This window comes from Meriones unguiculatus, chromosome 7 (genome assembly GCF_030254825.1).
Source record: "Meriones unguiculatus strain TT.TT164.6M chromosome 7, Bangor_MerUng_6.1, whole genome shotgun sequence".
Classification (NCBI taxonomy): Eukaryota; Metazoa; Chordata; class Mammalia; order Rodentia; family Muridae; genus Meriones; species Meriones unguiculatus.
The window spans coordinates 119,000,941-119,027,383 of record NC_083355.1 but is presented as its reverse complement, the minus strand read 5'-3'; the positions used below and the strand labels follow the sequence as shown (position 1 = coordinate 119,027,383).

Here is a 26,443-nt window from a genome sequence, read left to right as displayed (position 1 = left end):
TGGCACTAACCCCTGACCCGAACAATAACCCTAACTCTAACCCACCCTAACACTGTAACCCTACCCTAACCATTAACCGTAACCCCTAATTCTAGTCCCTAACACTAACCCCAACCCCAACTTCACTTTACACCTTCAAGCTTTGGCCTCTTGGGGAAATTCGTGAAGGTATTCTCCTGTCTTTAGTGGTTTCATAGAGGATGATTCCACAACCCTTTTACGCCTGTATCCTTCATGTCTCTCAAGCCAGGACTGCAAGGCTTCTGCTGGCCTGTGAGCTTGTGCTTTCTGAGTGGAGCCTGTCTGCTCTCCTCTGGGGTTGCTCTTCTTGAGTGGAGAATCCCCAGGCCCTCCTACTTACAAGCTGGAGGCTTAGCTGTAAGGAGTCTCACCTGTGATTTCTTGCTTTACTATAGTTCACATCAGATCTCCTCTTACTTCCTTCAGCAAAGCCTTGCCTTCAACATTTACTTTTCAGTTGTTCTTTTACATTCCAAACTGTACATTTTGTATTTCTTTTTGCCCTGTTTGCTCTTTTTCCCTGCAGACCTGCATAATAGTGATTACTAGTAGCCACACAATGGAATCAATATCAGGTTGTCTTGAAATCTCTTCAGAGGAGAGTAAATCAACACCTTTCAACTTAGTCTCAGCCAGTTTCTAAGAAGAGCAGAAAGCAGCCACATTCTTTGACAAAATGCCATGAGGATCATTTCTATCCCACTTGCTAGTATTGTTTGCAGAGGCATGAGTTCTTGGGTAAGTGCTAGAGGAAGCAGAGCTATTGTTCTTTTCTTCAATGAAAGAAACTGACACCCGTTTTCCAATGGAGAGGCCATGAATGGACGTGTTAACACCTGGTAATCTTTGATAGTCTGTAAAGTCAGCCCTCATCAAAATCCAACAGACTCCTGAGCATTGCATCTCATCAACAGAAACAATTCTTGTGTGTGTGTGTGTGGGGGGGGGAATCACAAGAGCTTTGCTAAAGAAATGCGCTTTAGAAAGGAGTTTCAATGCAGCTATGCCTAAAGCTTTGTGGTGATAATGGTCATGTGGAAACTCCCCCCACCCCCCAGAGTTTCACTGTTTAAATATATGAAAAATAAACCACTTGGCATCAGACTGTAGAAGCTTTGACAAGCACTGGATGAGCTGTGCTGACTTGAGTTTCATTCTTTTTTTTTTCTTTACAGTTCACTGACATTTATTTCTGTATCATCTATAATATACTAAACATATCAAAGTTAATTATGTTTTATTATTATTTTTAATTACAGTTTAGTTACTTAGTATCCCACCTATAGCTCCTTCCTTCTTCCCCTCCCAATCCCACCCTCCCTCCCTCTTCTCCACCCAGGCCCCTCCCCCAGTCCACTGATAGGGGAGGTCCTTCTCCCCTTCCTTCTGATCCAAGTCTATCAGGTCTCATCAGGAGTGGCTGAATTATCTTCCTCTGTGGCCTGGTAAGGCTGCATCCCCACCCCCACCCCGAGGGGTAGGTGATGAAAGAGCAGGCCAATCAGTTCATGCCAGAGAGAGTCCCTATTCCCATTACTAGGGAAACCATTTGGACACTGAACTGCCATGGGATACATCTGTGCAGGAGTTCTAGGTTATCTCCATGAATGGTCTTTGGTTGGAGTATCAGTCTCAGAACCTCCTCCATTTCTGGTGGGAATGTAAACTTGTACAACCACTTTGGAAATTAATCTGGCACATTCTCAGACAATTAGGAATAGTGCTACATCAAGATCCAGCTATACCACTCCTAGGCATATATCCAAAAGATGCTCAAGGATACAACAAGGGTATTTGAGTTTCATTCTTAACTCACCTGGATCATTTGGCTGCCAGCCATGAAGCGTGCAGGCACCCCCACAATTCTTCCCCTCTTTAGCCTCTTGTGAATCTCCAAAGCACGTTGCCATCAGCACTTCTGTCTTCAAAGTCCTACTAGGATGGTCCATTAAGCCTTGCTTACTGTGATCAAACTTTCTCCTAGGAACAAGTCTCAAAGTCTACCACATTCCTCTAAAGACCGTTGTGGTCAGGGCAGTCACTGCAGTATCTTACTACTGGTACCAGTTATTTCTTAGCTACTTTTTTACTACTGCAATTAAACACCACAGTAAAGGCAATTGATGAAAGAGTTTATAGTTTCAGAGGCTCAGAATTCGTGGCCATTATGGTAGGGGGAACATGTCAACAGTCAAGAAGACATGATGCTGGAACAGCAGCAGAGAGCTCACACAGTGAGATGCAGCCACAGAGCAGAGACAGGTAACTGGAAATAGCATGAGCTTGTGAAACTTCAAAGCCTGCCCCAGGAACACACATCCTACAGCAAGGCCATATCTAATCCTTCCCAAACAGTTCCACAAAATATAAGAGCCTATAAGGTTTTTCTTTCTCATTCAAACAACAACAGTGGCAAAATTCTGTATTTATGCTTGTTAACACCATCTTTTTTTGGTGATAATTTACATTGCACTTGGACACTGGATACTTTCTATAATGAATCTCTTTGGATTTACTTGAAATAAATTTGTTTTCCATTTTTTAACGTATCCCCTTTTTGATAAAACATGGAAAGGCGCTTTCCCTTTGGTAAAGAAAGTGAAAAAAGACAATATGACAAGGATAGTCATGGAATGAATAAGGTTTCAGACTTCAGATACAAATAACTGATGAGTTCAATGTATGTTCATGTATTTCCCATATGCAGACACATTAGTGCCCATTCTAATTTATGTTGCCATGAGAAACACCATGGCCCAAAGCAACTTGAGGCAGAAAGTGCTTAATTTCAGGCTCTGGGTCATAGTCCATGTTTGAGGGATAGTAGGGTAGAATGCAAGGCAGGATTCCAGAGGCAGCAACCACGAAGGAGCACTGGCTACTTCCTTATGCAGCCTATGACCACCTGCCCAGAAATGGCATTACCCATAGTTAGCTGTGCCCATGCCCCGTCAACCCTGATATCAGGCAATAGTCAATATACTTTAATGAAAACATAGCCACAGACCAATCTAATGTAGGCAATTCAATGAAAGGTCACTCTTTTCAGGTGACCAGCTTGCATCAAATTGACAGTAAAAACTCACAGGACAGTATCTGAGTACCTGGTGTAAGCAGATACTGAACCAAGTGGTGCTTTCTGAGAATGTTCTAAATGAAAACATTTTCATTCAGTCTCTGATACCTATCTAGGCTTATGACATGCCTGGATACCTGTATGGCCTAACTCTTCCTTGTTTGGAACTCAGGAAGGGTTTGGTGCCTTGTTTATGCAGGTTCTGTGCTTGTCTTCAGCCTGAGCTCAGTCAAACAGACATTACAGGAACAGTGGTTGTCTTCATTGAGTTCCTATCTTCCTCCCTGAGGTAGCAAGGAGAGGCCTCCAGTCCCACTCTAGTCTTGTCATGTTGATCTTATGCTTATTTTCCTGGATAGAAATCTTTTCTACCTTATAGCTGCAACCATTGTTTGAAAATTCTCAGTCTTCAAGCAGCATACCTTACTTTTATCCCAGACTGATTGTCATGGCTCATGTTTTAAGACTATCAATACATATTCTAATATTTTGTTGGTATAGCTATTTTCTTAGGTCAGTAAGGTCTGTTCTTGAGCTGTGTTGTATAAAGCTCAGTAGAAGAGTATGTGCTAAGCTTTCATAAATCCATTGCTTGGATCCAAAGCACAACAGGAAAAACAAATATGCTGTTGTTTAAACAGTGACTATATTATAGACTTGAACTGCAATGCCTCAGTTGAGATATCACCCAGTATTAATGAGCACCTACTGGAATAAGTGGCTGATTACCTTGTCTGTGTTATTGCTCTCTTATAGGACCCCTGGACTTCTGGCAAGTAAAGAACATTATTTTCTGACAGCCTTAATGCTTTGAGATAATTTGGGGGAACTTAGGAAGAGGTAACTTTAGGCATAGGTTATTGAATAATTCAAAGCTGATTTCTGTTCCCCCATATCTGGTTACAAGCTTTGTTCTGACACTTTCCTGTCTCAGTGTTGTATATAGTGCTTCCCAATTGTCCCCTGATATGGCCAAAAAGCACCTTACAGTTAGTCACTGAGCAGGGGAGAATAGGGCTGGACTTCCTGACAGCCTGGGCAGGAGGAGTTAGAAGAGGAAGTAGGAAATAGCAGAGGTCTAGATGAATCAAGAGAAAGAGCTGAGCCGGGGTTCTAGGTTATATCCATGAATGGTCCTTGGTTGGAGTATCAGTCTCAGAAGCCCTGTGTCCAGATTTTTTGGTTCTGTTGCTCTCCTTGTGGAGCTCCTGTCTTCTCCAGGTCTTACTATGTCCCCCTTTTTTCATAAGATTCCCTGCACTCTGCTCAAAGTTTGGTTATGAGTCTCAGCATTTGCTTTGATATACTGCTGGGTATCTTTCAGAGACCGTCTGTGGTAGGCTCCTGTCCTGTTTCCTGTTTTCTTCTTCTTCCAATGTCCATCCCATTTGTCTTTCTGAGTGAGGATTGATCATCTGACCCAGGGTCTTCCTTCTTGCTTAGTTTCTTTAGGTGTACAAATTTAGTGGCTGGCTCTTTGATGACCTTCCCCTGAGTGTGGAGCGGCCTTACCAGGCCACAGAGAAGGACAATGAAGCCAGTCCCAATGAGACCTGATAAGCTAGGGTCAGACGGAAGGGGAGGAGGATCTCCCCTATTAGTGGAATTGGAGAGGGGCATGGGAGAAGATGGGGGGGAGGGTGGATTGGGAGGGAATGAGGGAAGTGGCTACAGCTGGGATATAAAGTTAATAAGCTGTAATTAATATAAAAAATAAAAAATTAACAAAAAAGAGAAAGAGCTGAAACAGTAAAAGCTAAAAAAAAAAAATGCAAGTATTGCTGGGATGTGTGCTGGGAGGAAGCCAAATTTGCTAAGAGGGTTAAGAATAGATTAATAACTGCTCAGTTCTTGTGTTGTGAAGCTTGTTAAAACAATATAGTGGAACTTCAATTATTTGTGTTATAGCCAGGTTAAGAGTGAAACTAAGAAACAAACATGTTTTATAAAAATAACTTTTAGCAGGCAACCTACCAATGAACTGCAAAAGAAGTTGATGATATATTATTGTCTTGGCTTCCTAGACTCAAAAATGCTTTTAAAAGTTTAATTTAAAGTTTTTCATTCAAACAAACAAAAAAAATCAAACAAACAAACAAAACCTGTGCCACCAATATGGCTGGGTGGCAGAGTACTGTTCCTAAGTTCACTATCCAGTATTACAAAAACTGGATATTGCATTTTAAAAGACCACATGATTGTTATTCTTGCTGTATTTAGAATCAAGCTGTAGGAGTTTAAATGAGAGCGTTCCTCCATAGGCTCCTGTATTTGAACACTTGTTTCCTAGTTGGTGGTAGTGTTTGGGAAGGTTTCAGAGGTGCAGCCCTGATGGAGGGACAGGCTTTCAGATCCAAAATTCATCACATCCATTTTGCTATCTCTGCTTTGTGCTTGCAATTCAAGATGAGTTCTCAGTCTTGTCCCTACTACCATTCTATACCCACCACGATGGGCCCTCAGCCTATGGAACAATAAGCCAAAGAAAACAAAGTCAAAACCCAAACCCAAGACCAGCAAGTCTTCTATAGCTTGTTTTGGTCATGGTGCTTTATCAGAGAAACCGTAAAGAAGTTGGTGCCACAGAGCAGGCTGCTGCTGTGAAGAAGTGGCCCAGCGGAGTTTAAAGGAACATGGAAGACGTTTTTAGACTAGAAAGGCAGTTGAGTGCTGTGAGCACAGTTTAAATAGATATTTTAGTGGAAGCCTGCAAGACCGTAGTTCTTAGGGCAAAGCTGACTTTAGAGGTTTGTCAAGAGGTAAGAAACAATTTTTAAAACTTGGTTCGAGGCTATTTATAGGATTGTTTTGGCAAAGAATCTGTTCACTGTTTTTCCTCCTAAGAACTTCCTTGATGGTAAATTGAAAAGTAAAGGACTAATTTCTTTGGTAGATGCAATTTCAAGGTAGCATAATATTGAATCTGTGGCATGACTATGAGAAATTACTGTTTTTCAGGTCTATGGTGAAGAAGAGAAAGTGGGACTCAAAAATAATATATATTATATTTTTATCATATATATGCATATATATATGATAAAAAGAACACCAGAAACTTAACATTGCAGCCAAAGCATGTGCTTAAGTAGATAAGATTATCACCATATGGAGAGACATCCTGGTCTGTACTTCGGTAATGGAAAGGGTGCTCTCAGGTCAAGAGACCACCTAGCTTCTAATTTGTAAAAGGGAGCTTAAGGCAAACTTCTCAACCTATGGGATGTGACCTCTTTGAGGGTCAAACAGCCCTTCCACAGGGGTCACATATCAGATATCCTGCATATCAGATATTTACAACTCATAACAGAAGCAGAATCACAGTTCTGAAGTAGCAACAAAATAATTTTATGGTTGAGGGGGTCACCACAGCATGAAGAACTGCATTATAGGGTCTCAGCATTAGGAAGGTTAGACCACTAGCCTAAAGCATTTTCTGCTCCTAAAAAGCTAACTGAGTAAAATTACGTCTGCATGAAAACTGTGTGATTCAGGAGGTCAAGATTCATCCCCAGCTGTGCGCACAGCTTGGCAGTGTTTTCTACACACCGCTGCCTATTTAAAGGCATGCAATATGTAAGAGTGAAGGGTTCACAGATTCTCCCTCTGTGATTTCAGAGAGCTGCGGAGGCCAGGCAGAATGTGGCAGGGAGTCCCTTTGTGAAGTCTGTGAGACCTTAAGAGGGTGTGAGATGCCACTGTGTAAAGCTCTATCAGCGAAGTCTGGTTTGTGGTGTAGACCCTAGGACATTAGACACAGCAGAGCCATGAGGCCTCTGTCAAGAATAGCTTCATACAAGGGAGTGAACCCAAGCTAAGAGAGAGATGTACATTGCAGGCAGCAAAGCTGGAGGGCTGGAATCACCTAAGCTCTTTGAAATTAAAGTTCTAGACACAGAGCTATAGACACAGAGCTATAGGATTTGGTGTTTGGTCTGCTGGCCTCCAATTTTGCTTTGGTCCATTATGTTCTCACTATGCCCTAATTCTTTTTCTTTTTTGGGATGGTAATATATGTTCTGTATTATCATATACTGGAGATATATAACTTGTGAGGTTTTGACAGTATATTTACAATTAAGTAAAATCTTGAGTCTCTCAAGGGACTTTGGATTTTTAAGGGTCCGATCTGGGAAAGACTCTGAGGACTTTTGAAGTTGGATTAAATTCATTCGACGTTATCACCTGGCCAGCAGCCCATGGGAATCAGTGAGTTGACCGTAGCCCCAAATCTCCCAGGTTTGAATATATGGTCCCCAGTGGGTGGTGCTGTTTGGGGGAGGTTGAACAGAGGTGCAGCTCTACTGGAGGAAGCCCATCACTTGGGGCTGGCTTTCAGAGGCAAAATTACTCACTACTTAGAGCTGAAGCTCTCTGCTTTGTGCTGATAGTTGAAGGTGAGGGTGCTCAGCTTCCCATGCCTGCTACCTGCTGCTGTGCTTCCCCCGTCCTTACAGACGCTGACCCTCTGCAGCTCTAAGTTGTGTGCTCATGGTGTTTTAGCACAGCAACAGAAAAGTAACTAACAGAAATGAAGACCAAAACTTACTGGTCCAGCCGGGAGCAGTGGTACATGTCTGCAATCCCAGCACTTAGGGAGCCAGAGGCAGGTGGATCTCTGTAGCTCAAGACCAGCCTTGTCTACAGAGCGAGTCCAGGACAATCAAGGGTACACAGAGAAACTCTGTCTTGAAAACCAACCAACCAACCAACGAACCAACCACCAAAATCCCTCAAAACAACCCAACAACCAAACATACCTTATTGTTCCAATAATTTTTTTCTTACTCTGATTTGCTTATTTAGGCACTTTAGCTACCTTCCATATGGACACTCCTCCTGTACTGATCTAGCTGCCACTCTCCAAAACATTTTCAACTTTGTCTAACCACTCTAACTTGGTATCATGAAAACAAACATTTGAATCCTAGAAAATAAAGCTAGACAACTAACACAAACTAAAAACAAAACACTGTAGCATTACAAAGACTTCTTGCCTGTTTTTAAGTTAACTACTCAGAAAGCTCATTGGCATATTAGAATCAAATATAGAAAAATCTTTCAGATTGCTGCCATTGGCTTTCAGTTAAAAAAGAGCCCAAGTCTAAGACTGTTCTTAGTCTACAAACTTTCAGTTTCAATTGACTTCCTAGACTATGCCAAAAACTAATTTTGCCTTTCTTTGGCTTCCAGAAAAATATTACTATAAAACTGCCTGGACCATAGAGAGGTCAACCTCTAACACCCCTAATTTGCAGCACCACAGCCACGAGTCAGACTCCACTTCCTTAACCGATGTGTTCGCAGGGAGAGCAGCCTGGAAGTGTAGTGGCTTCAACTCTAATGCTGGAGACCCTAAGTCTGGAGGAGTGAGGTAAGCCATTCTGAATGTTTCCTTCATGTATTCTGAGTTGGTTGATGACTAAACTCCACTGCATGCACATGTGGAGCTCCCAACCGAACCTCATTAATGTGTCGAATGATACGTTAGTCCCCAAATAATAAAGCACAGAATTCATATAGATTTTGCCCAAGTGAAAATAGCTTCTATAATTCACTATTTTATTTTTCTCTCATTTTATATTCTTTCTGGATATTGAATAGGTGGGTATTTAGACCTAACTATCTGTTTAGATACATTATGTCTAATGAATATAAAATTGTGTTCTCACTCTATTTCACATTTAACTTTTAGTTTTGTTTTGGAAAAAAAAACCCAACTATGTGTTGAATGTCAAAATGGGAACAAGAAAACCCCTATGTCAGTTAACTGTGGTCCCCAATAACATCACCAGGAACAAATCCACAGGCAATATTTTATTTAAAAACATAGGAGCTTGGGAGCTAGCTCATTGGTTACGAGCATTTGTTGCTTTTTCAGAGGAGCTGGGTTGGTTCCCAGCATCCACACGGTGTCCTCCACCATGTGTGGCTCCAGGTCCATGGGATGTCACACTCCCAACTTATGTGGGTCCTAGATATACAATAATGCACATAATACATGCATGGAGTATGCATATACAACAACAACAAACCTCAAAGGCCAACCTCCACAGCTAAAAGAAACAGATTCACATCACTTACTCCATCCCTTCTAATGGTTTTCTACATTGTCTTCATTGTTGCTGATGGCAGAAAACGCAACAGAAAACACCTGCCAAGCACGCGTGCTCGTCTACTCCAGATCTTATTAGAGCAGACGCTAGTGGATTAATTCATTAGTTTCATTTAAATACTATTTAATAGGAATCAATTAACAAAATGAATCAATTTAATAGGAACCTCTAACACACCAGACCCTACAACCCTAGGCAAATAAATCTCTCAAGTTTTGCAACTTTAAAGCACTGAGCATACCTGCACTTCATTTATCATGATTGTTATCCATATTTCTGAATATTGAAACACATTCCTTGTTTTTATCACTATTTTGGTAAAAGGGCAAATGTCTTTGAACTCTTATTTTGGATGCTTGACCCAAGGAACCAGTTAGTTTCTATTGTGTCACTGCGACACAATTCCCACATAAAAACAACTTTAGGGAGAAATAATTTCTTTTTTGCTTATAATTTTGGAGGCAGAGTCTGCTTTGTCAGGGAAGGCACAGCAACAGGAACCCGAAGCCAGCCAACATTCGGGAAGCAGAGAGAGAGAACAGGAAGTATTCTAAGTTATAAAACTTTAAAGCCCGGGGCCAGGGGCTTGCCTCTTACTCCCAACCTATAGACCCTCCTGTGTTACATGCAACCCCTTTGCCTGCCAGATCCTATAAACTCTTAACTGGGGTAAACCTGGATAGCTCTGCCTGTACCCCCTTCCACTCCCTGATCTAGACTGGGTCACACACACAGTGTCCCAACATAGACTGGACACCATTTAGGCCACAATAAAAACTGAGGCTCACGTTAGGACCCGTGTACCCTTATCCCAACCTACAGACACACATCTGACCTCTCCACCTGGCCAGTTCCTGCACATCATCCATCGGGGTTAGCTGGCTGTCTGATGGACCCCTCTACTTACCCTTCTCTCCAGGTCCCTTCTAGATGGAAAAATTGACTCCAATGCCTGCTGCACTGTGAGAAAGGGTCAGGTGAACTTTCAAGCAGGTGGCTTTTTATACTTCAAAACAACCCCTCCTCTCACCTATGCAGGGCTCCCAGGGCTAACGGAGTCACATCTCCGCTGCTTGTGCAGCCCGCAGCCCTGGCATCTCTTGTGGACACCGGTGCACATGTTCCCTCCTGGCTTCCTGGGTAGGCCAGTGGCACCACAGCCCATTAGTGAATCTTGCAACCCTGAACAGTTATATGCCTGCATTTGGCAGTGGACTGGGCCTCTGCACGTTCCACCAAGCTAGCTGACTGCAGACGGTAGCGGTAGCAGCAGCAGCAGCAGCAGCAGCAGCAGCAGCAACTCGTGCTGCTCTGCTGGGATCACCCTTTGATCTGTTCAAGAAACACCAAGACCTCTGTGCTGCCCTCACCTTGGCATGTGGCCTTTACTGTGTGTAACAGAAATTGGATGTTCAGCACGGGAATGTCTGTGTTGGAGCTGGTCACAATTAGAAGCTGGTGCTGCATGAGGACCTCAAGGGCATTCTTCTCCCTCTTATCCTGGGCAGGCAGCAGTCTCAGTGCCCAAAAACTCTGAACCCTCTTAGCCTGCCACATTGTTTTGGGGAAAATCATGTAAATGTCCTGGGGTATATGGTTAATAGACGTTATTCCACTGTTTACCCAAGAATGCATTAGTAACAATTGTCATCCATAGCTTTATCTAGGATAAGGAAAATGCATTGTCTTTGGAAAAACACTCATTACATTCAGAAATGAGTCTTGTTCTTTTAATGCTCAGTTCTCATGAGTGTGCATATTCACCAACTTTTAATATGTAATACAATCATGTATTTCGAGAAGCGAGTTGTTGGTACTATTCTCTGAGAGCTATGAGGGTCAATGAATAGTGTAAAGCTTAAGCAACAACTGAAGGTTTTACAACATTTATACTTATAGACTTCTACTATCAATTCTATTAAGAGCCTATATATGAACTATGGCCTTATTACACTTTTTAGACTTGCACAGAACATGAGTATTTTACTGCTCTTTAGGTTGTACATTTGGGACAAAGCTGAACATTTTCCTATGTTGTCTGATGTTAAAAAGCTTTGTACCTTGATTTAAAGGCTTTGAAACATTTGGTATATTTGCAGTGTTCCATTCCAGTGTAAACTCTGCTATTACAGTGTGCAAAATCAAAAAAGTCTTTGTCACTTTTCTACACTTGTAGGGTTTGTCTCAGGTATGAATTTTTGTGTTTAGTGCAAGTTGGATAGCTATAAAGGCATTGCCAGGTTCTGAACATTTTCCAGTTTTTGTCTTGTGTGAATTCAATATTTAGTAAGAGATAGCCAACTGCATTTTTTTTCATATTAAAAAAATCATTTTTGGTTCTCTCTAAAGTGAATTCTGTAGTGTCTAGCAAAGGCTTATAAACTTAAGAATTTGGTATTGTTTTTCTCAGGAAGAATTAATTCTCTGAAACTTGTGAATGACAGTCATAGACTTTGCTTCATCCACTGCCTCTGTGGGACTCACCAGTTTGAATTATATGACATTAAGCAAGTTTTTACTATGTATAAAGGCTTTACTAGATTATTAACATTTGATGGTTTCACTCATGTATGAATTCTCTGATGTTTTCTAAGGTTTGAACACTGACTAAAGGATTTTCCACATTGATTACATTTGTACGGTTTCTCTCCTGTGTGGATTCTCAGATGTTGAGTAAGGTTTGTGCAATGGATAAAAGCTTTGTCACACTCGCTACATTTGTAAGGTTTCTCTCCTGTGTGAATTCTCTGGTGTTTAGTAAAAGATGAACGACAGTTAAAAGCTTTGCCACATTCTTCACATTTGTAGGGTTTTTCTCCAGTGTGAATTCTCTGGTGTTTTCTCAAGCTTGAACACTGGGTAAAGGCTTTTCCACACTCTTCACATTTGTAGGGTTTCTCTCCAGTGTGAATTCTCTGGTGTTCACTGAGGGTTGAGCTTTGGGTAAAGGCTTTGCCACACTCTGCACAGGTGTATGGCTTCTCTCCAGTGTGGATTACCTGGTGTTTTTTAAGGCTTGCACACTGAGTAAAGGATTTTTCACAGTGTTTACATTTATAGGGTTTCTCTCCTGTATGAATTCTCTGGTGCTGACTAAGAATTGAGCAGTGGTTAAAGCTCCTGCCACATTCTTCACATTTGTAGGGCTTCTCTCCAGTGTGGATTCTCTGATGTTTTTTGAGGCTTGCACGCTGGGTAAAGGATTTCCCACATATTTTACATTTGTAGGGTTTCTCTCCTGTGTGAGTTACGCTGTGTTTACTGTAACTAGAGCAATACTTAAAGGCTTTGCCACATTCATTACACTTGTAGGATTTCTGGGTATGCTGAATTTTAGGCATCAAAAGGTTTGAGGTTTGCTTAAACTTTGTGTCACAATCTTTACTCTTGCAATGACTATCTTGAATACAGTTATCTTGATGAATAGAAAGCTTTGAACACTGAGTAAAGAAATTTTCACAACTGAAAGGGTTCTCTGGAAAAGAACACTGATGTTTGTTGGTACTTGAGCAATGGTCAAAGTTATTATGTACTTTGTTACACTGACCAGATTTCTCTACAATAATCGTATCTTCGCAATTATTTAGTGTAGATCCATTACTAAAAGCTTTACTAGTTTCTTTACACATGTAGGGGGTTTTCCAAATATCTGTATCTCGAATTTGGCTGTACAATAATGGATCAATAGCAGGCAACCTATGATCATTAGTACTGTGCATTTGGCCACAGGAAGGATCTATTTGCTGACTGAGGAATAAGGATCTTTCAGCATAGGAAGTCTCTACATGATCACTTTTTGAGATGGCTTCTCTGTTTCTCACTCCTTTGTCTACGAAATTGTTTGAGTGAAGGATTAATCCCCCTCTCAGATCTTGCAAACTTCCTTTCAAAGTGAAGTTACGCTGAAAAATTTCCTGTAAATATTTTTGCTCATAAATACATGGCTCATCAAAAATACCCGTCCTGGCATGAGTTTTTTCCATAGCTGTTTTCTGTTCTTGATCTCTATTGTCAGCGACATCTTTGGTATTGTTTATGATCACACACTGGTTATGTCCACCATGGTAGGCTGTTTGACCTTTACTCTCACGTACATTTGCCCAATCTTCTCTTCTGTGTAGACTCTTAAGGCTGTAACTTCCACAACTTCCATTAGTCACTTTTTCAAAGACATATTTTAGGATCTGTTCTGGTGAAAAGTTCAGGGTGCAATGATGAGAAAGAGCTGTAAAACAATTGAAAACAAATTAATTTAATGGACTCTGGTGATTACAGTTTATAAATACATGTGAAGTTATACCAGACTGGAACATCTGGAAAAATCACAGCATCAAAGGTTTCCATTACTTTCGTGAATGTGAACTACAGAAACAACTTAATGATGTAAGCTGTGCGCCCCACACAAAGCGAAGCGCAGTCTCACTGTAGCAGAAGCGAACTTTTGTCAACTACAACTCTTCTTTTCCCTGTATGGCAAAGGTAATTAGGCCAATCCACATCTCCATCTCCATCAGGAAAAATGAATGACCATAGTTTTATTTACTTTTTTTTTCTCCCCTTTTTGTATGGGCTGTCTGAAACCTGGCTGCCTACAATTACAGACTGTTGGAGATACCAGGTGGATTTTACATAACAGTTCTGTAAAACTGAGACCAAAGGAAAATACTATTTTGGTACTCCAAATTGCCTTCATGGGTAGAGAGCCCATGTTAGCTGATAAAATCTGTGTAAGGATACATAACTCTATACAACGGATGACAAGAATTAATGGGGATGAACGTCTTATGTACGCCAAGGACCTCACAACTGTCCTTTAAAGCACAAATCTGTGTTGGTTATGAAAAGCACAGGTTAGAGCAGACATTTCCGAAAGGAAGGACATTAAGTGCTGCAGTGTGTTGGGGCTTTGTAGGGATGCTGTCCTCACCCACAGAGACCAGATTTCTGGAGTTCTCCAACATCACATCCCTGTACAGTTTCCGCTGAGGAGGGTCCAGGTATTCCCATTCATCTGGAGAGAAGTCAATGGCCACATCGCTGAATGTCAACTGGTCCTGAAATAAAAATGAACACAGATAAAATACCATGCTGATCAGAGTTTCAGTGTCACCCAAGATAAGGTGAGAGCCAGTTGAGTGATGATTCAGGAAACTGAAATTGCTCAGTAAGGGGCTTTTTATATCATGCTAATCTTCTATAGCATCTTACCTAACTAAGTGTGACATGGTGCCTGGCAAACGAGTGTAAACATTACAATCATATGACATTTAAAATGTCAAAGGATTGCCGCCAAAGTATGTAGTGTATAAACTAGTATTACACAACACTCTCTGCTGTATGCAGATGAGATGAAATGAGAAAGTCACAGTGAGTTAGACGGCTGCTGATTCTAATTCAGGAGTTCTGGATTGGACACAGCTCAGCAGTAATGCTGATGGCAGTGCCCTAGGGCTATCCGTTAGCAGCCATGAGGGAGAACACCAGTGGAAGAATTCACTGGTAAATTTGATTTTAAAGTGATTATGCATTTTATTACAATAGGAAGTACATCAAGAATAATCTTTTCATGGGAATGATTTTATATGTTTCTTTTTTTTTCTTCATCATTTGTCAAATACACGGCAAATGGTCAAACCTAGGTTCTAACCAAATGTTACCTGGTCCAGAATTCAGATAGAAACTTAAAGTTACAAAAACTAAAATAATCTCTAGGCAGTTTTCACATGAGGTTAGAAATGGAAATGTGGTAAAAAAGGCAGCAAAACAAAACTGGTATTAATATTTATATTTTATTTCTAAACCTAAAAATGGTAGCCATAAATCCCAAACAATTTACACATGGCTGGGTATATTTTCTAGTACAGTACACATAAGGCCCTGGGCTCCTCCTGAGGAAAGATTAAAATACACACACACACACACACACACACACACACACACACTGCTTAACCCATATGTGGGGGGGCACACACTTTCAATCCCAGCACTTGGGAGGTGGAGGCAACACAATGTAAATTCATGGCCATCCATGACTCCAGGAAGCCAGAAGAAACGTGCACACCACACTAAGCAGAAGTAAGAAAGGCAGAGAAACACAGGTTTGCAAGGTCTAATATGGGGTTCGCAGCCCCTAACCAGAAACACATTCTCCTAGGAATGACTCTTTTCGTCCTTCATCCTAAGATTCTTTAGCTTTAAGTTTTGAAGCTCAGACTTCTGCTTCCTAAGTATATTCACAGTTTTAAATGACAAAATTCAGTGTTCAAAGCATTCAAAATACACAATGTTTATAGAAATAAACAAATTTTTGAAGCATTTAAATCTCATACTTCATAATGAAAATTATGTTATCCTATTCTTTTTAGAGAAAAATAATTTTTGCTATGTGTTAATAAATAAATAATTAATAAACAATTCATCATTTGTGAAAATACATAGGATTTGCAAAATGGAAACAAAATAAAAAATGGCATTGTTAATGCCATCAAACCTAAGTTCGTCTTAAATACAACTCTGAACAGCCTGTGTCACCAGACAAGCTGAAAGAGACAGAAGGTAAAGAGCTGCAAATTGTCAGGAAGCAAGCAGGACCTTCCAGAAGTATGTCTGTAACCATTCATACTCTTCCTTGTGGTATCTAGGTGTGACAATCCGCAATTTGTGGACCACATTTTATCCCAGGACAGCTTTGAATGTGGCTCAATACAAAAAGTTTACAGTTTAGGTAAACAGCATGAGAACTTTTTTTGACAATTTATTCCATAAATGGATTAAGCAGTTCTTAGCATGAACTGTACAGATGACAACATCTTACACCTTCTTGATTTGTTTCAGAACTAAACACAAAATACAACTCGAAAATGACATGTTTAGTTCAAGGCTGGTGTTGAAACTCCCCACTATTCTATAAGTCAGGCAAACAAAGGCTTTTTTTTTTTTTTTAAGATGATAGATACAATGAGAATTCAGGATGCCCATCACTAATACCCAGGTAACATTATGCTTTTGGTCAAAATGCAGCCCAATTGACACTAAAGGTAGATGGCACAAAGGTCTTATTTTTATCCACATATATCAAAATGTGTAATTTTATACCTGAAAGTATAGTTCTCGGAGGCTGAATTTTACTCATTTATGCTGATCCATATTAATCATGAGCTCTCATAAAAGACCCCAAAATACGCTGCAAAATAAGCTGAGAAATAAGCAAACAAACTTGTGGGGAGCGAATCATTGTCACTACTTTTTAGGAGCACTCTGAATTACCCTGACAGAGGATGTGAGAATGTGAATGGAGGGATGGTGGGTCTACCTTCCATGTGATACTCTGGGAAGAACTCTACACCAACTTTGGGGGCGATAATAAAAAAAAAATCAAAAATTAATACAAACTCTCAAAAAGGGAAAGGGAAGAAAGAAAAGCGGAAGGAGGAAAACCAGGAGCCTTTCTCTAGTGAATAATCCGGCAATGTCAAGGTTACTCATAGCAACGTGCACCGCGTATATACCCAGGAGGTGGGCTGGTCCATGAGGACCCACCTGGGCTGAAGAATGTGAGGTTCCCGCAGTTTAGAGACATGAACACCCAGCTGCTCTAGGTCACTACACAGTGTGTAGGATAAATGTCTCCTAGCTGCTCTTGGTCCTGTGTGGCTCCATTGAGGGAAAATACAAATGCGAAAGGACTCTGCAGCTCCCATGAAGCAAAGACTGATCACTGTCCTACACAGCCGTCGACACTGAATTTAATGAGGTATACTGTAAATCATGCTGACCTGGGAGCACAGTAAACCTGTACAAGGAAAGCCAGGTCTGGGAACTAGTCCAGAAGTCCAGGTCAAAAGAGGATAACACACCCTCCCTGGAATCCATCAACCTGACAACTGTGACAGAAATGCCACCGGGACCACCCACTATTTGCATCAAGGGACCATCAACGACTCCCAGACTGTCCCCTGGGCTTCAGTTCTCCATGGTCTCCAGTTTGTGAAAAGGCCTACTCAAGTCCTCCTCTCTCTTGTGAACAATCCCACTCCTGCTGTGCTTCTCCAGCACTTCTGCTGGGTTATTGTACAGGTTAGAAGATGGAAACTGAGAGAACAATGAAATCAAAAGGGGCCTCTCACCCTGGGGTCTGGCTGATGTCTCTACTTAGATAAAGGTCACAAATTACAACAGTAAACTTTGCTGTTAAAGCTGCTTTCATAGGAACAAAATTCCTTTTATATACAGGTATTTAAAATAAAACATTTATACAAATATTTCAAATAAAACATTGAAACAGCAATGAACAATGCTTAAGACCTAAATATAGCCAACCTCCAAACAGGGCCTTAGTCCTTTCCCACGTATTTTCTGAGAATTTCATCAAAGACTACTGACCGCTGTTTATATTAAAATACTTTAACTATTCAAGCAATCTCCATAATGTCATCCACTGCATATTAGGAACTAGTCTATGATCTTAAGTTCTTCAAGAACTATTTAAAATGCAACTTCAGAAAGCACTGAAATCTTAAAAATAATTGATTACTGTAAGACAATTATTGGAGACTATAAAGTCACATCCACACATGGGTGAACCTTCCCCTTTCTGAGAACCCATTTCTATCAAACTTCATGCTCCTTAGATCTAAATTACAACCTCTTCTTAACAAACTCCAAGCCTGCTACATACTGGGTCATCCTGTAACTCCTTTCTGTGATAAATAATCCCAGCTCGACCAGAGTAGTGGTCTGTGAAAAGAATTCCTCCTTTGCTACAAGAGTCAGCATGGAACTGTCTCCTGTCACCTGCTGCTAGTATCTTCACCTGCAATGGCTTTTTAATAAGTATCACCTTTCCTCTCTGGCTGCAATAAGGCCCCTTTGAACCTGTGATCTTTAATCCTTCTGTAACAATTATAACACACACACACACATACACAATTATAACAGTAATTCATATTATAGTAAAAGAGCCTGTAATTGCTAATGGCACGGTCAAGGAATATCAGACTACCTGGTGGATTGCAGCTGATGCAAACTAGCTTGCTTTGGAAATGTGTCCATCCATGTTTCTGGCAAACCACGTCCGTGACTTAGGGAGAGAGGGCTCAGTTTGTAGGAATTCGCTGGAACAAGTTAGGAGACACTAGGGCAACTCCAGTTTACTCAGCTGGATCCCACAAAGGACATCAAGGCCACCCCCCGATGGTATGGTACATTCACAAGCAGGCAGACACTGCATTAACGTTTCTTCAGACTTCCATAGACCTGTAGGCCTAGATTAGAACATGGCTCAGAAGATGGCTCTATTGAGAACAGAATCCCTTTTCTATATAAGATACATAATATACACACAGTCTGCACAGAAAACCGACAGCTATGACCCCCAACTCAACAAAGACCGGTGTAATCAGAAAGGGAGTCCTCCAGACCGACAAATCTATGGAGAAACAGCCTACATTCTGCTCTACCACAGTGCCCCCTTCCCTGTGGGAGCCTCTCCACGCTGCTCTCTGACCGTCAGCTCTGTCTGACATCAGCCCCAGGCCACACAAGGAAAAGTTCGCAGAACTCTGATGGAAGAATCCAAGACGCACAAATCAGTAAGCTAACAACAAAATCTCTGAGAGCTGCTGAGCAGGCCCACATAGCTCCAGGCCTGCCTTACATAAAGTCCATGTGAGTGGTAAAGGCAAGAGGGGAGGGTGTTATCATACAGTGTGTTCCTCACACCATGAAACAATTATCTCTTCCACTATGATGGTGCAGGGCAGAGATAACCAAGGCTAAGGAACCCTGGCCAACCAGGCAGGACAAGACAGACAGAAATAGTGATCATTAGGTCTATGGCAATGGCGATATGGCTGCTCACATCCCCAAGAGATAGGATGAGATGGGAGACTCCCAGGACTCGCTTTTGGGATTCCACCCATTTCATCCTCTTGCCTCAAGACATGGGAGATGCTAGAACATGTAGGAGTGGGAAGTTTAAAGTACGATTCCATGATGCAGTGTTTGTGTATTGGATGCACTTTATGGGATAAGACTTCTCAGAGGTGGAGCAGCTTTGCAGCTACACATGTTCCCATGAACACATCCAATGAACCTTCTGCTTTACAAGGCCAGGGTCAGCAGAACCCTTGTTTTACTCTGATCATGGTGCCTTTCCTTGGTTGATTACACTTTTGTCCTCGTCTGCCGAGGAAAAGAAATGCAACACAGTATGTGGGTTTTGAAGGAGAGCTTTGGGTTGAAGCAGAGGAAGGACATATTCTCCAGTGAGTAGGAGCTCCGGTCTGTGTTGTCAGCTCCTGTGGTAGACATCTAAATGAGCCTACTGCCACTCTCTCACTACCTCAGTCTCCTGGGCCACTCACCTCACCATCCACTGTGTGAGGCTGGGTTTTTACTGCCTTGGTATGAGGTCTCACATACAGCCAGGCATGCCTTGAGTTCTAAGTTTTCCTGTGTCTTATTAGTCACAGGCTTCTGGCAGGCTGAGTGTGAGCTCCGTACTCCCTGGGCCCTCTCCTCAAGATGGTCACACCACTTGGCTCTAGGTCTACAAATTCCTCCGTGAAGGAGTCTGGTAATTGGAATTCTGCCTCCTGGCCTTGGCAGATGCGGGTCTTATCTCAGTTCCATTTCTCAGAGACGGTCCTTGGCAAGCAGGGTGTTCTAAGCCTGAGAAGTAGATAGCAACCTCCTTGTAACCTTGGGAACCAGACAACAAACTTTGTGTAACCTTGAGTGAATTCTTGGATGCCTTGCCAGGTGGTGCAAATGTGTTGCTACTGTGACAAAAATTTGCTTGTACCCTTTGCTTTGTAAGTGTTGTCTTGATGAGGAATCTGTCTTGTCTCCATTCTTCGAGTTTCCACTCCCTCTTTCAGGTGGACCCTGTTCGACTAGCCCGCAGGACGGGTCACCTCTTGGAAGGAGTTTGTTTCCACAATGAAGGACCCAAGTGAATACCTTCCACTGGACTATATCCCGAATCTCCAGGCTCTGGGAGAAAGTGGAACTGAGCATATGTAATTCTGGCTTAAACGGATGGACAAGTTTTCTATGGGCTACCATGCTAAAGAGCATCAGCTGCTGCTTATTCTAGGAAGAAGTTTCATAGTGCACTCTGCTTGTGGGTACCTGACAGTACGGATTCTACTAACTTGAACCAGTGATAAACACACAGCTGACATAGTGCCAGCACTATGAACAAGTGTTCCATGGACCACAGAATCAACTATTCAGGGCTCACGGGAGCTCAGACACCGACGCTGCAAGCAGGGTGCCTGCATGGGTCTGACCCAGGTCTTCTGCATATGTTATGACTGTAGCTTGCCGTTTTTGTGAGACTCCTATCAGTGGGAACAGGGCCTGTCTCTGACTCTTTTGCCTGCTTCTGAAACCCCTTTCTTCCTACTGGCTTGTCTCATCCAGCCTTGATACGAGGGTATGTATGTGCCAGTCTTATTGTAACTTGCTATGCCATGTTCAGTTGATATTCTTGGAAGGCTTGCTCTTTTCTGAAGGGAAATGGAGGAGGAGTGGATTTGGGGAGAAGGAAAATGTGTGTGGAGACTTGGGTGGGGGGAGAGGAGGAAGGAAAAACTGCAGATGGGATGTAATATGAGAGGAGAATAAAAAGAAGTACTGCAGTAGCCATGGGTGCATTAGAAGGGAACCTCGGCATAGCAATGGTTGAAATATAAATTCAGTGCAGCTGTTTTTAAACACAAAACAGAATGATCATATGGCCTAGCAGTCACATAGGGATTGAAGTCACAGCACTGAAGAAATGGCTATTCCACCACGCTGACCTCAATACTGTTCTCAGCAGCCACGGCACCATGCAGCAACAGGCCCTCTTAGATCAGAGGCTACCAGGCTCAGGGCATCCAGCTGCCCCCTCACTGCACCCCACACCTCAGGCTGCTTTCTAAGGAGAGGACACAGTGGTCAGCATGGGCTAGACAACCACATGGCAGCTGTGGGCACATGGTGCCGGGCCCAGGTGCAGGAGATAACTAAGGCTCAGAGAGCAGGCACACCATCACATAAACTCCCCAAGGGGAAAACTCATCCAATAAAACACTGTGGGAAGGTGTCTGTGGCCTTAAAGACAAAGAGAGTACAAAGTGAAACCAAAACAAAGATGTCTTAAAGACAAACAGGGTATTGAAAGGGGACTGGTACCCAAAGACAAATCCCTATAAAATGCGCGCCCAGGTGACATGCTACATGCATGACATGGTCCTTGCACCCAGAATGTCACATGTGATTACAGGCCTGCAGAAGACTGGCTCTGTCAACACCTCATGGGGGAGGGGTCGCGAGGCCTCACCCCCCCCCCCCCCCCGAGGATTTGCGGGTAGTAACAGTTGATAAGGGGTTGAGAGACATCTTCTCTACTGGTGTCGTGGCTCCTGTAAAAACCCTGATGAAGTTCATCGGGTCACTGAAGGACAGATGAAAGTAGAACTGCTATGGAAGAAGGGGATTAGTGGGAGGGGGTTGGGAGAGAGGTAATGGAGGGTATGAAAGTGTCACAAAGAAACTCATTAGCATGGATAATTAATATGTACTTGTTATGTTGTGCAGGCGATTCAACAGGCCTTCCCTTAGGGACCTTCAGGGTCCTGACAATGCCCTATGTCAGCACCTGCATTCTGTGAGATCATGTGGGCTGGGCACACAGTGACTGGTCCCCCTCTTTCTCTTACTCTGTGGCCCTTGCTCTCTCCCCCTTTCCTGCTCTCCCCTCTCTCTGTTGGGGCAACCCCCCCCCACACTATGCTGCCCCCCCTTCTTCTCCCTATCTCCATCCAATAAACCTCTTTCATATAAGATCGGTTGTGGGCATGGCATTTTCATATAAATACTAACATTTGGTGCTGAGACCCGATGGGCAACCCCATAGTTTTCACTCTGGGACCCCATTCGCTTTCATGCTCACATACAACAAATCTTTCTTCTGCTCTGGCCTTTCACCACCTACCCCTGCCTGCTGAGGCTGCGCACATCTGTCCCAAGGTGCCAGCCGCTCCCACTGCTTCTCTCTGGACACCAGCTTAAGCCAAATACATCGCTCCCGCCAGTCTATGTATCTAAGCTTAGGGACAAGGCGCGTACTTCCCTCTCCCCTCCCATTTCTGCAGCAGGTCTTCGGGGGTCTAAAAGCAAGCCACCATTCCCTCACTTATTTTTCTACTTTCAAAAAATCTCAATATTAAACTGTAAACCCCAGATGGCTACATGGTATATAACAAAATTGTAAAGCTCTTTAATTATGATTAACTGTTTATTTTATCTCCTTTTTAGACTAAAACCAAAAAAATCTCATTTTAAATGGGTATGGATTTTTAAATTCAAAGCTTTATTTTTACAACATGCTATATATATGATTCAAAAACAATTTTTGTATGATGCTAAAATTTCAAGGTTATAAAGGTCTATTCAAATTAAGCTAATTTAAAATGTATGCTTAACTGCCTATGTCTCTGTCAATCCCTCAATTAATAGATAAATGCTATTTTTCCTGCCAGGATGTACTATTAGGCTTTTTGGCTAATAGATTTGGTATAATAAATTCAAGTATAATTTTAAATCTATTTATACTGTTCTACTATATTATTGGTTCTAAAACTCATGACTCATGCAATGTGATAGGCCCAGCGGGATCAACAGTCTATAAACTGCAACTATAGTAAAAGTTTTGCTTTGATACTAGTTCAAAAATATATTTGCAAAAGGCTAATTAAGCTTTGCCTAGTCTCTTGTTTTACATTTTCAAGGTTAGGCCTAGGATGGGTAACTATACAATCAAAGTTTGTTTGGCCCAGCTATACTTAATCCATCATGGTCCTCAAACCTGTCAGAAACCTGTAGAATAATACATTTAGATGCTTAATAAACAGGCTCAATGTGACAGAGACCCCAGCTTTTAATCCATCATGGTCCTCAAACCTGTCAGAAACCTGTAGAATAATACATTTAGATGCTTAATAAACAGGCTCAATGTGACAGAGACCCCAGCTTTTAGCGGTGACCCCAAGGCCTCCAGGAAGATTTGGGCACAGTGGCAGATGACTCTACCTGAATTGTGCTATTGAGCAAGCCTGCCCCAGCTGGTTCACTGCCTGAGCTGTGGACAGACACTATACCTGGAGAGTTGACTGCCCTGTTCTGCCTAGACAAAATAAGGTTAGTCATTCTCCCAAATTCCTCTTCCATGGAAAGGACTCTCAGATTTGCCGGGCCCAGCGCCCGAAGACAGATGCTGTGAGGTGGCCAAAGAACTTGTGCCCATAAGAGCCACCGTCTCCCCAGGAGCCTAACAGGAAGGCCGTCTGGATAACGGGTGAGCCTCTGTCATATTAAGCAATACCTAGGCTGCTTGGATTATGCTTCCTGCGGTAATTTATCCTCCTCAGGTCTCTGATGGGGTTGAAGGCCAGTTTAACAGCAGAAATTAAGGCTTCACCTGCCTTCTCAAAAATGTACAGTTTCTGTAAGGTCTGAGCTTCGGGTAAAATGTGTGAGGGTCTAAGATGTTTGAAGATTGATAAGTGCAAGTTATGAAGGTTGGAAGGTCTGAGATAATTTAAGGTATCCTAAACAAATAAAAACGCCCCCATATTTCTTCCTTTGCTGTGCTGTTGTACTGACTGCCCTGAGCTTTGACATTTATCACTAGAGCTCTCATTTATTAATCTAACTCTAATAAAAACATTCCACTATAAGAGCCATTATCATAGTTCCAAGTTCAAGATTTTAAATCTTTTTTGGTTTGTCTTGAAGTATAAACTTAGAAGATGTGTTCCACGGTGCTAGACTTACGTACATACACAAGCCTTTTCTACAGTGTACATATCAATGCATATTACAATAGTGATGCTAACATGTCTACAGTTTTATCTCCTTTGTAAAAGAGACTCTTGTAAGCTGTAGAAAATCCACCTCTCAGGTCATTTGGGCTCCAGGTAAGTACTGTACCTACTGTCTATCTCAAAAGGTGGGCTCCCCCACTCCCTTCCCTGGTTTTGGGACTCCTCTTTCCTGACTATCAGATCACTACATCCATACATCCAACACCTGTGGACTGATGAGTTCCTTTCCATGGTCAGCGTAACATTCCCCTTTGTCTGAGAGACTGGGACACAGAGGTACCCTCCCTTCTCGCCCACCCTCACACATTCCCCTTGGGTGAATAATCTTTTTCTTCTTACTGACATGGTCTCTCGGCTTTTCCTTTCCTCTCATGCTGAAAAATCCTAGTACCAGGTGAGGCCGTGTCTCCCAGGAGTCTTCCCTGCGGCCCCTGGCACTGCTTGTGATGACCTGTTTTGCTAGCTTGTGTTCCCATACCTCTGGTTCTCCTGTACGTTTTGGGGATGCCAGAAAGACTGGGAGAGCTGACTTTTCTCTCCACCCATTCGAATCGTGTCTTCCACCATACCCAGGCTCTCCTCCGAGATGCCTTCCAAATAACTTCACACTTGTGCACCCAGTGCCTGCTTTAAGGGCCTCTAGGCTTCCTACTTCTACAACCACAATTTTCTTAAATGACAGATCCAAAGCAAAATCTTTTTAATTACTGTCAGCGATTAGGAAAATTGAGGTTCCCTCAGGTAAATGGAGTTTCAAACTTCTCTTCTTTGATCCAAACCTTCCATCTGTCTTCTCTCCCAGAAGTTTCAAATATACACCTAAAAGAAAGTTTCTCCATAACCTACTTAATTTTGTCTTCTGCATATATATACGTTCCAGTATCCTGGCAGACCTAGGTGTTTCCTTCATCCGCAATGTCAAGAAAGCAGCTGCCTACAGAGGTCGAGCAGGGCCTGCACTTTTCTCTCCCAGCCACAAATGTTCTTACCTGGACAGCATCAAAACAGCCTGTTCTTCCTGGACTTGGCCAGCATTTCAGCCTTTTGACCTCCCCACAGTGGCCCCAGTGTCAGCAGGAAGTAGCCAGAAGATAATCTTTGCCTGTTATTCACTTATTATTAACAAAAGGCTAAAATGGTGTGCTTCAGGTTGAGGATAAACAGCTCCAGGTTCTTCTAGCACTCCTCAGTCCCTATCTGCTGCGGGGCATGGCTGACAAATCCCACCTCTACCCTAAGCTTTCCAGGGCAGAGACTTCCCCTCCTCTTGACTATGTAATCTGAACATGTTGGTGCCCCTTTCCCCTCTCTCTCTCCTCCTCGCATGGCAGCCAAGAGTTGCTTCCAGTGAACCCACATTTACGTACTTTAACTTGCCTTATATGAGAAGCGGTCCAATGTCCTCATTCCCACCTTGCCTCCCTCCCTAGCTCCTCATTTCTTTAATTAAACAAAACAGGAGGAATGCTATGTTGTGCAGGCAATTCAACCGGCTTCCCCTTGGGGACTTTTAGGGTCCTAACCTTATGACATCATCTGGGCCAGGTACTTAGTGACCCGTCTCTCTTTCTCTCTCTCTCCCCATCTCCATCCAACAAACCTCTTTTATATAAGCTCGGTTGTGTGCATTGTATTTTTATATAAATACTAACAATACCGATACAAAAACTTAAAAAACAAACAAACAATAATAAAGTGCCACTCATTACCTGAAGAAAAATGACGAAAGCTGTCTGACTGAAATACACCGTGGAGAACCATCAATTGATAATACGGTTTTGGAATGACACACGCATATTTGCGATATAAAATTTAATTGCCAGACCCAGGCCCTGTTGGCTGGGGAAAGGGTTTAGGATCTGAGCTCCTACTTCTGGTACCTCCACAAGGCTCAGAGGGAAAGGGGGGAAACTTCGGGAGGAGGAGGAACTTCCCAGTTGCTCTCCCGCAGGAGCCTCGGCCAGGGACACTGGATTTTCTGCTGCTCCTTCAGAGCATCACCAGCGGTCTGACAAGAGGGAGGCCGCCGCAGGGGAAAGAACTGGAAGCAAAAACCCGATGTTCCGCTCAGCTCCTCCCTTCCGGGGCACGGGAGGACGCTAGGTCCGCGCACTTGCCCACCTCCGCCCCAGGCCCCGGGGACCTGGCCGGGCGCCCCTCGGTCGCGGACGCCGCCTCCCTAACCCTCCGCGCAGGCTCGCGGCCCTCGCTCACCATCTCCATGGCTCTCCCTGAGCAGCAGATTCCGTCGGGGCCAGCCGGGCTTCCCAAAGCAGGGAACCACCCCAAGCCGCTTCCCAACACAAAGGCCGGAGACAGCGTATAGGCTCGCGAGATCGTCGAGGCCCGCCCCTTCG

At 42.8% G+C, this 26,443-nt stretch overlaps 1 protein-coding gene across 2 annotated transcripts; it reads right to left on the bottom strand.

Annotated features, from left to right (window-relative positions):
- Window positions 1-8,898: 8,898 nt before the first annotated feature.
- LOC110558264 (zinc finger protein 682-like) lies at window positions 8,899-26,422 on the bottom strand. Of its 2 annotated transcripts, XM_060388282.1 has the most exons (4): window positions 26,301-26,397; window positions 25,796-26,127; window positions 14,138-14,264; window positions 8,899-13,435 (listed from the first exon to the last, which is right to left on the bottom strand). In XM_060388282.1, exons 3-4 carry the CDS (start codon window positions 14,169-14,171, stop codon window positions 11,775-11,777), a joined length of 1,695 nt encoding a protein of 564 aa, XP_060244265.1. In that variant the 5' UTR covers window positions 14,172-14,264; window positions 25,796-26,127; window positions 26,301-26,397; the 3' UTR covers window positions 8,899-11,774. The 2 variants fall into 2 exon arrangements, with proteins under 2 accessions (XP_060244265.1, XP_021508742.1); XM_021653067.2 differs by lacking the exon at window positions 25,796-26,127 and having other exon boundaries at window positions 26,301-26,422.
- Window positions 26,423-26,443: the final 21 nt, after the last annotated feature.